General features: G+C 39.8%; 1 protein-coding gene across 2 annotated transcripts in view; it reads left to right on the forward strand.

Annotated features, from left to right (window-relative positions):
- SAMD8 (sterile alpha motif domain containing 8) overlaps nt 1-10,844 on the forward strand; it is a 64,280-nt gene extending 53,436 nt beyond the window's left edge. The window contains exons 5-6 of one of the 2 annotated variants that reach the window (XM_011928492.1): nt 4,777-4,927; nt 5,101-10,844. In XM_011928492.1, coding sequence (XP_011783882.1) covers nt 4,777-4,927; nt 5,101-5,405 — 456 coding nt within the window. In that variant the 3' untranslated portion in view covers nt 5,406-10,844. Of the gene's footprint in view, nt 1-4,776 lie in introns of both variants that reach the window. The other variant, XM_011928499.1, reaches the window with a different exon arrangement.
- The last annotated feature ends 328 nt before the right edge of the window (nt 10,845-11,172 follow it).

The raw sequence follows: 11,172 nt of genomic DNA on the forward strand, positions 1-11,172 counted from the left end.
CTGCCTCAGCCTCCTGAGTAGCTGGGACTACAGGCACCAGCCACCACGCCCAGCTAATTTTTTTGTGTTTTTAGTAGAGACAGGGTGAGTGTTAGTCAGGATGGTCTCGATCTCCTGACCTCGTGGTCTGCCCACCTTGGCCTCCTAAAGTGCTGTGATTACAGGCGTGAGCCACCGCGCCCAGCCTCTTTAGCCTATTTTTCATTTAATAGTATGTTGTTTACTTTTTTCTAAAAGGAACTACATCTTTTTAACAGTAGTCCATTGTGGATACCAGGTTCCAAATGATGTACATTTTGATTGTTTCAGAATTTTACTATTTATAAACAGTGCTATAGTAAACATTCTTGTACATTGTACTTTTGCACTTACTTAGTTATCTCTTAAGATAAATTATTGGAAGTAAAATTACAGAATTAAAGGACACGCACATTGAAAAATATGATATGGGCTGGACGAGGTCGCTCATGCCTGTAATCCCAGCAGTTTGGGAGTCCGAGGTGGGCGGATCACTTGAGGCCAGGAGTTCAAGACCAGACTGGCCAACATGATGAAACCCCATCTGTACTAAAAATACAAATAATTAGTTGGGCATGGTGGCAGGCACTTGTAATCCCGGCTACTTGGGAGGCTGAAGCAGGAGAATCGCTTGAACCTGGGAGGCAGAGGTTGCAATGAACTGAGATCACACTACTGCACTCCAGCCTGGGCGACAGAGCGAGACTCCATCTCAAAAAAAAAAAAAAGTGATATATATTGCTAAAATACACACTTGAAAAGATGAGTTTTTCACTACTGCCAACATGTATGCATGTCAGCTTTCTTACCCTCTTGCCAGCACTGCCATTCTGATTGATGAAAGATAATATCTGATGCTTTTATGGTCTTATTTTTTTATATTTTACAACTTTAATTTATTTTGAATTTGTTTCTGTGCATGGTGTGCACAGTTTCTCCAAAATAGTATGCTGTGTACATGGTATGAAGAGTTTCACCCAAATAGTATTCTAGTTGATTAGGGGAGATTTTATTTTATTTTAGTCATTGTTTTTTTAAGACAGATTCTCGCTTTGTTGCCCAGGCTGGAGTACAGTGGCATGATCATAGCTCACTGTCAGCCTCAAATTCCTGGTCTCAAGCAGTCCTCCTGCCTCAGCCTCCTGAGTAGCTGGGACCGCAGGCATACACCACCACACCCCAGCTAAATTTTTTTGTTTTTTGAGATGGAGTCTTTCTCTGTCACCCAGGCTAGAGTGCAGTGGCGCGATCTTGGCCTACTGCAACCTCCGCCTCCTGGGTTCAAGGGATTCTCCTTCTCCTGTCTCAGCCTCCCAAGTAAGTGGGATCACAGGCGCCCGCCACCATACCCGGCTAATTTGTGTATTTTCAGTAGAGGCAGGGTTTTACCGTCTTGGCCACGCTGGTCTTGAACTCCTGACCTCATGATCCACCCACCTCGGCCTCCCAAAGTGCTGGGATTACAGGCGTGAGCCACCGCACCTGGCCTGATTTTAATTTTTTTTTCCCTAGAGACAGGATTTCGGTTTGCTGTCCAGGCTGGTCTTGAACTCCTGACTTCAAGTGTTCTTCCCATCTCAAATTCCCAAAGTGTTGGGGTTGCAGGCATGAGCCACCACGCCCAGCCAGGACAGATTTTAAAGAATAAAAATATAGGCTGGGCACGGTGGCTCACGCCTGTAATCCCAGCACTTTGAGAGACCGAGGCGGGTGGATCACGAGGTCAGGAGATCGAGACCATCCTAGCTAACACGGTGAAACCCCGTCTCTACTAAAAATACAAAAAAATTAGCCGGGCATGGTGGCGAGCACCCAGCTACTTGGGAGGCTGAGGCAGGGGAATGGCGTGAACCCGGGAGGCAGCAGAGCTTGCAGTAAGCGGAGCTTGCAGTGAGCCACTGCACTCCAGCCTGGGTGACAGAGCGAGACTCTGTCTCAAAAAAAAAAAAAGAAAAGAAAAATATAAGCTTATTACACTGAAAAGAGAAAATTTTCCATAGCTTAGGGATTTAATTGTAGGACAGCCGCCGAGGAGAGGGATATATGTGCATAGGGCTGCAACATATGCTGCAAAAATAAATTAGATACCATCCCTCTATGGTATAAACAGCCCTTTTTCTGTCTCTAATGACTGTTTTTATCAGTTAGTTATATATAGATATTTCTCCTCCAATCTGACCTAAATACTGTTAATTGCTTTGAATTATAATATAACCTACTTACTGACCCGTATTATTTGCAGCAATTGTTATAAATAGAAGGTTAAAGTGATAGTAACTTGAAATCAAATCCCTTACAGTGAATTCCGTAAGGTGCTTTCATTATAATAAATTAATTGCTTGAAATTGCATTCCCAGAAGTAAGGGGTTTGAGGACAGAACCAAGAACATGTCTATTTTTGAAATTTAGAAACACTTAATGCATATTTCTACACGTTCTCTTATCAAAACATCCTCTTCGTTCTGCTCTGTTGTGTTTCATTTTTTATTTTTCTGGAAGAATATATGGGACATTTAAGATGGGAAAGGATGGAGAGATACCTTTTGACTGGCATCACTAGTTTCCTATCCTTGGTTGAATCATTTTTGTAGCAGTCCCTTCTCTTTATTTACTACATGATTTTTTACTTTCTCAAGAGTAATATCTCTAAGCCCATGTTCATAGCGATCACGGAAGAACCAAACCCATGTGTATTCTCTTTCTTTCTCTCTAATAGTAAATTCTTCTTCGTCTCTTTCCCTCAAATGAGGCAGAAAGGGAAAGCTGGGTAGTGTATAATCAGCAGGTGAGATTCCTAATGAGATTGTGATATCTATGAAGTTGTTTATTTTGGTCATATTTGATAGAATCTTGAAGACAGGGCTTTGGAATTGGGCCCCCTGGGTTCACATCCTGCCTATGTTATTTACTAGCTATGTGACCTTTCTAAGCCAGTTTCCTCATCTGTACAATTAAATCACTTCATAGGATTGCTGTGGAAATTAAATGCAATAACACATAATGCACTTCGCAGCATGCCTTGCACATAGTAAATGCACATAAAATTTTAGCACCTTTTTGTACCATTATTATGTTATTATTAAATTGTATTATTATTATAATATTAGTATGCTGGGTTTTTTTGTTTGTTTATTTTTGTTTTGTTTTTTTTTTTTTTGAGATGGAGTTTTGCTTTTGCTGCCCAGGCTAGAGTACAATGCCACGATCTCCGCTCACCACAACCTCCCCCTCCCGGGTTCAAGAGATTTTCCTGCCTCAATCTGAGTAGCTGGGATTACAGGCATGTGCCACCACACCTGGCTAATTTTTGTACTTTTAGTAGAGATGGGTTCCACCATGTTGGTCAGGCTGGTCTTGAACTCCCGACCTCTGGTGATCCATCCGCCTCAGCCTCTCAAAGTGCTGGGATTATAGGCGTGAGCCACCGTGCCTGGCAGTATGCCTTTTTTTTTTTTTTTTTTTTAAGTAGTGACTGCCCCTCTTTTGTAAAGCAGCTATCACTCAAAGTCTTCCTCAAAATGGATTGCTTTTTTAGGCTATGTATGGGAGTTGGGATTAGGTTTGGCTGTTGATAACTGGAAATTCAAAGTGGCTATGGTTTAATAAACACACAATGCTTTATTCTCTCTCAAAAAAGAGTCTGAAGGTAGGTACACCAGATCTGAATTTTATGAAGTCATCCAAAAAAACCCCATCATTCTTCTGTCTTTCTGGTCTGCTATCCCAATACTTGGCTTGTAGCCTCAAAGCCACTTTGTGGTCCAAGATGGTTGCTGGAGTTTCACCTCCAGTTGAATGAGTCTGAGTTGTAGACTAAAAGAAGGGAAGGTAGAAAGTTAGAAAAGACTTCCTCAAAACTGTTGTCTCTTACCTTGATAAGTAGCCTTCCCAGAAACCCTTAACACTTCTACTTAGATCTTATTGTACAGAACTTAGTCACGTGGCCACACCTAGCTACAAGGGAGGTTGGGAAAGGCAATATTGTGGCTAAATTCATTGCTGCCTCAATATATTTGGGATTCTGTTACCAGTGAAGAAGGGGAGAGTGGATGTTGAAAGGCAGACATTGATCTCTGTCTGTCATAGCCTATGTCTTACTGGCAAGAATAGCCAAGCAAATACTACTGTGATACTGGATTAAAAACTTTGAGATGTTTTTGTGTTATAGAGAACTTTTTATTATAAAGGAACTCCTAGTAAAGGAGTTCATGTTACAGTGATTTCATTTATTTACTTATTTTTAATTAATTAATTTTTTTTAGACACACTCTTACTCTGTCACCCAGGCTGGAGTACAGTGGCACGATCTCAGCTCCCTGCAACCTCTGCCTCCCAGGTTCAAGTGATTCTCCTGCCTCGGCCTCCTGAGTAGCTGGGATTACAGGCACGCGCCACCATGCCTGGCTGATTTTTGTATTTTTAGTAGAGATGGGATTTCGCCATGTTGGCCAGGCTGATCTTGAACTCCTGACTTCAGGTGATCTGCCCACCTCAGCCTCCCAAAGTGCTGGGATTACAGGCATGAGCCACTGCGCCCAGCCTGATTTCATTTAATTACCAAAATATTTCTGAGTACAGCCAAGCTTTACCCACCCAGTCTTGAAGTCTGCCTGGAATTCATTAGACTGAGGACCTAACTGCTTTGGCTTAGATCTTATTTCTAAGTTATTTAGCATTTGAATTTCAATGGGAATGGATGTTGGGAAGTTCCCACCTCCCTAAGCATTTGAAGCACTAATTCTTAACTTTTCTTTATAGATATATGGCAGTGTATGGGAGAAATTACATCGAGCCTTTGCCATTTGGAGTGGCTTTGGTATGACCCTGACTGGTGTTCACACATGTGGAGATTACATGTTTAGTGGCCACACAGTCGTCCTAACTATGCTGAATTTCTTTGTCACTGAATGTAAGTATCTTTTTAGTGCTTCTATGTATATTAGATAACTAGCTGCAGTGAAGGCTGTGGGAAGGGTGTCAGATCCTGTGAAGAATGGCAAAACAGCCTGACCTGAGAAACATGTGACTGAGAAGCATTGGAAGGAATGTAGCTTTAAAATGATCTTTCTGTCCTTTTCCTAGATACACCAAGAAGCTGGAATTTCTTGCACACTTTATCCTGGGTTCTCAACCTCTTTGGAATCTTCTTCATCTTGGCTGCCCATGAACATTATTCCATTGATGTGTTTATTGCTTTTTATATAACAACAAGACTCTTTTTGTACTACCATACTCTGGCCAATACCAGAGCATATCAGCAGAGTAGGAGAGCAAGGATTTGGTTTCCCATGTTCTCTTTTTTTGAATGCAATGTTAATGGCACAGTTCCTAATGAATATTGTTGGCCATTTTCAAAACCAGCAATAATGAAAAGACTAATTGGGTGAAGACTATCTTTCTAATGAATTTGTGACTAAATATATAATAGTTGTTAAAAATGAGTAACTTTGCATTCTCCCCCTAGGTTGTTCCTAGATGCCTGGCTTATGTGTTGACAAAGTAAAGTTTTCTGTTCTGAGCAAAGTTATGATTATAAAAAGCAAGCAAGAACAATCAAGAGTCCTTATGTAGCTGTTTGAACAGAAAGCTTAAGTAGATGTTTTCTGCCCCTTCTCTTTAGGAAGACTTAATGTTGTGATTGAAGTCAGGCTGTACCCTTACCTGTTGAGTATTTGCTTATTGAACTTTAAACAAGTCAACTTGAGCAGTTTGCTGATTGAGGAATTTTCATTGATTTCCAGTAAGGCTGTAGTCAAGAAATAATATGTTTTGAAGCTACTTATTATCTTTAGAAGAAGAAACCCTACCAAGTGATCAGTACTTGTTCTTTGGACTAATCTCTGTGTCAGTTTAAAAAAATGCCACACTGGGACATGATCTGTTTTACTGACAGTTTTTGCCTTCTGAACCATCTTTTAAGTATACTGAGCATACCAGGATGCCTGAAATAAGAGGAGAATGAAAGAGGCCATAGATGACGTGACAGAGTATTGGCTAGGATGCCATTGGTCTCCTCATTAATGCAAATGTAGAGCTGGCATTTTTCACCAAAGATGCAACAAAAGATGCAGTGCCTGTTTTGTTCTGAGGTTTCAGTATAACCATCAGTAAGTATTCATGAGGGAAAAATGGCTGCATCCATAAAAATAAATGGACTTAATGTTAGTAGTATAGGTACCCAGAATAACTCTGTGCTATAGTAGATGACAGTCCAATTTTATGCTTTTTTAATGGTGTTATTTAATAAGCCAAATAGGAGTGTTTTACCAGATGTTAGATAAAGTTCTTTTGTCATTAAGTAGGGAGGTATGCATGCAAAGAATTGTTTTCTCCTGAAAAGAAACTTATAGCACGCAAAATACAACTTTTTGGTTTTTGAAATTTATCATTCTTGGCCGTTGGAAGTAAACAGTCTCAGACATACTTGGATATGAAAAAGTTGTGCTGTTTTTTACTTTTAAATATAATGGTGTATATACCTTCTTTGTATTTAGTCTTAATTTGGCAGTCAGGAAGTGATATAACTTAGCTGCTATTTACAACACTAGAAATATAGTACTTTAAGTAATTTCACCTCTGTGATAACATTTGTTACTTTATTTTTAATGATTTTTTACAATAGTTATGACAGTAGGATGGTTATAGAATTGGAATTTAAACCCCAACTAATGAGCTTAGCTGCTGGGAATAATAATTAGGTTTTACATTCCATTTTAAAACAAAAACTTAGAAAAGGTGCTGGCATTCTGAGGCCTAAAATTAGGCCGCATATCAGAAGCTTGCTCCTTTGTTATCTGGGTGAAATATTTTATTTTTGCACTTTGAGTCCTATTTCCACCCCTGTATAAGCTACACAGGAGCCCAAATGAATTGGGTAGGAAAGGAAATTATGCAAACAAGTCTCAGCTAGTGCTGAAGGACCCCAGTTTGTGTCTGCTGTGAACATTATTTATTTCTCACTTGAGAAATGCTGTGAGGCAATTCAAGTTTTATGCTTTTAAATCTCACACCTCAGACTCTGATATCTTAAATTGGTGATTCTGTTACATGCTAGGAACAAAATGCCATCATGTAAAGGAGTTGCATAATCATGAAAAATAAAGGATGTTTCCTATGCCAGTTAGAGTGGTTTGACCCTTGAGGTCAAAAGATGTGTTACTGTTATTTTTCTAGTGACAGAACAGACTGAATTTAGCTAGGGAGGCACTGATGTTGGCTTTTGGGAAAGAGTTCAAAAAACTCTATGACAACATTAATGTTAAAACGTTAAGCCAAGTGCAGTGGTGCAAGGCTGTAGTCCCGGCTTCTGAGGAGGCTGAGGCAGGAAGATTGCTTGAGGCCAGGAGTTAGGCTGGAGTGTGTTGAGGCTATGACTAACTACTGCATTCCAGCCTGGGCAACACAGCAAGACCCCTTCTCTTAAGAACATGGCCGAGTGCAGTGGCTCACGCCTGTAATCCCAGCACTTTGGAAGACCAAGGCAGGCAGATCACTTGAGGTCAGGAGTTTGAGACCAGACTGGCCAATATGACAAAACCTCATCTCCACTAGAACTACAAAAATTAGCTAGGCATGGTGGTATGCACTTGTAATCCCAGCTACTTGGGAGACTGGGGCATGAGAATCGCTTGAACCCAGGTAGAAGCTGCTGTGAGCTGAGATACTCCACTGCCCTCCAGCCTGGATGACAGAGCAAGACTCCATCTCAGAAAAACAAAAAAAAAGCAAGTTAGACTGGGCGCAGTGGCTCATGCCTGTAATCCCAGCACTTTGGGAGGCTGAGGCAGGAGGATCACTTGAGCTCAGGTAAACGAGACCAGCCTGGGCAACAAAGTGAGACCTCATCCCCCCCACAAAAAGTTTTTTAGAAAATTAGCTGGGCATGGTGGTGCATGCCTGTGGTCCCAGCTACATGCGAGGCTAAGGCAGAAGGATCACTTGAGCCCAAGGAAGCTACAGTGAGCTGTAATCATGCCACTGCACTCCAGCCTTGGTGACAGAGTGACACCCTGTCTCAATCAATAACAAAAAGTTAAAGAGCTATTAACCTCGGTCTTCTTTCTTTAATATAAATTCTATTCTAGGACCAAATAGAAAAATCAAATGCAACTAACTTTGCAGAGCTATTGACATTGAGAGTACCTAACAACAGACTGCAATGGGGATTGTAAAATAACTTTTCAGCCTTGCACTTGCTCATATATGTTGTGAGAAAAATGTAAGTTAGGTTTATAACTTACTGTTTTAACTATTATAAGGCAGTGTTTACATAAATTAATCATCTCTTTCTTGGAAAACATTGAGACAAAATTATTTTCAGTTTTACCTAAACATGAAACCTATATTTTAGTTGCTTTTTGTTTTGTCCAGAAATTTCCAGATTTTTTCTTCATATTTTTTTTCTGGTTAAAATCTAAACCACAGTGAAGATAGTATTTATGTTTACATTTTATCTGTGAATGTGGCTAGGCAGAGAAGCTACATGGCTTTTTTCTACATATTTTTTGACCTTGTATTTGGTTCTGTAGTTGCAGACTTGTGAGAGGCTTACGTCATCACGGAGACTTTAGTATAGAAGGAACCAAAAGGTTTTTGGTTTGGAGATGCAAACTGGAGGTTATGTTGCAAGTCTTCGATGCATTTTCTGTGTTCCTGGGAGCAGTGTTGCATTTTTTAACCTTTTCCTTTTTTTTTTTTTTTTTTTTAAAGACCAGGCAGGGTAGTGTTATTGAAGGGTAATTGAAGAGTTGGTTGGTAGAGAGTAAGAGGTTTTGAAGGAGACAGGTTTGCTGTTGTCACCAAATAATTTGGGGGAAACCTTTCGTGGCTGTGCTGCAAGAATTCTATGTGTGGCTGTCATCTCCATAGTTCTCTGACCAGAATTGCTAGGACAAAAATAGAACTTCTAGCTCTATTTATTTGTATCCTTTGAAATCAGAAAGTAATGAACTTAGCCTTAGAACCGGTCAGTTAAATAATGTAGGCTATGCCAGGTGCAGTGGCTCATGCCTATAATCCCAACACTTTAGGAGGCTGAGGCGGGCAGATCACGAGGTCAGGAGATCGAGACCAGCCTGGCCAATACAGTGAAACTCCGTCTCTACCAAAAATACAAAAATTAGCTGGGCATGGTGGTGCGCGCCCACGCCTGTAGTCCCAGCTACTCGGGAAGCTGAGGCAGAAGAATCACTTGAACCCAGGAGGCGGAGGTTGCAGTGAGCTGAGATCATGCCACTGCACTCCAGCCTGGGCGACAGAGCGAGACTCCGTCTCAAATAAATAAATTAATTAATTAATTAAATTAAATAATAATGTGGGCTATTCAGAAGAAAAAGTCAGTGACTGAGAGACCAGAACCCGCTGGACCAAGAGACCTGCAGGGAATGTAGCTCTTTACTCTGTGAGCAGTGGTCTTTCATGCCCTGTCCCTGCCTGTGTGTTTTTACTAAGAATTCCAGAAATCCTATAATTTGTAAATGGGAAACAGAGAAGCCAGATTCTTTTATAGCTGATAAGAAACAGTCTGTTTTAGAAACATCTGTTTGAAAAGTATTACTCATGTATTCACAAAGTCATATTTATAACACTAATTTGCTTTGACTGTGTTCAACAAAAGGCAGTTTCACCATTAATTTCATAGTAAGCTTTTTTAAAGGATTCTAGATCTAAATTGCCTAAGAACATTAACCACATTCTTGTTTTAAACTAATTTAATAAATGTAATTATTTGACAGTCTTTTATAGACTTAGGTTTTCTTCATAATAAAGGTAATGATAATCTAGTCATTTGCCAGTTCTTTAAGGTATTCAGGCATTTGAGACAAGAAAGCTCTCTTGTAGAATAGTCCAATTGCTTTCTTAAACAGTATTGGTTTCATTTAGACAGTTTCTAAGCCAGCAAAGGTGTCCATAATGCCAACTTGACAGTTTAACCGTTTATGTTTGTAAGTGGTTTAGCCTGCATTACCCCATACTGCTATAGAGAATTGTTGGTAACATCAAAGGTCATAATGCTTCAGGTGATGAATAAGAATGGAAAGAGACTGAGTAGGTTGTTTCTTTTCCCTGTCTTTGAGTAACTTTGAATGACTAAAATTAGTATGAAACTAGGTATTGGACCCCCCTTCTCACCCCACCCGGATATAATGCCACCAATTTCAAATAACTAAAATGTGACCAATTACTTTGCTTCAAGTTCTGTACAAATATCTCTGAAATCTGTAAGCCATATTTCAGCTATTCTGGTTTTTAGAATACATTCTATCCTAAATTAACCAAAGAACTTTTTATTCAGTGTAGTTCATATTTCAGCATAAGGAAGGTTTGTGCCTGATATGGGAAGAGAAAGAACACTATGTTAATTTCATTGTTGCTTCAGGTCTCTTTCAATCTGAAGGACTGGGTTGTCTGGAGAATTGAACATAGCCAAGCAATATTATCAGTTAGTAATGTCATCTTAAAAGTGTTTAGTTTTACTAAGTTTTATTCAGAGGATCTATGTATTATTAGAAAAATGAAGTATTTCTGATATGGAACAAAGAAAGTGGAAACTGGTACTTAATGGGAGAAGCAAAATTAGCTTGGACTAAAACGGACATGTTTTGTTTTGTTAATTCTACCTAAATGTCTCTCTATCCACAGAGAAACTAGTATTACTTGAAGATGTAAAAGTTCCTGTGGTAGCCATACCTTGAAGCACAGTGTTTGTACATAAGTAAATATCTTGATTCTAAATTAAATCCAGATTTAACTAATATATATTATTTTATATCCTTGTTGTATTAAAATGTTTAAAAACACTAAAAATAAAACATTTGAAAGTTGGATTGCAGTTTCTTATTTAAATGTCTTTGCATTATTAATGGAACTGGTCAGTTTTTTATATAATGAATTTAGTTTTTGCAAATGATTGGCCAGGTGCAGTGCCTCACGCCTGTAATCCTAGCTCTTTGGGAGGCCAAGGCAGGCTGATCACTTGAGCCTAGGAATTCGAGACCAGGCTGGGCAACATGGCGAAACCCCGTCTCTACAAAAAGTACAAAAATCAGCCAAGCGTGGTGGTGCACGTCTGTAGTCTCAGCTACTTGGTGGACTGAGGTAGAAGGATCGCTTGAGCCTGGGAAGTCAAGGCTGCAGTGAGCCGAGATCATGCCA

Source organism: Colobus angolensis, unplaced genomic scaffold (genome assembly GCF_000951035.1).
Source record: "Colobus angolensis palliatus isolate OR3802 unplaced genomic scaffold, Cang.pa_1.0 Scaffold12, whole genome shotgun sequence".
NCBI lineage: Eukaryota > Metazoa > Chordata > Mammalia > Primates > Cercopithecidae > Colobus > Colobus angolensis.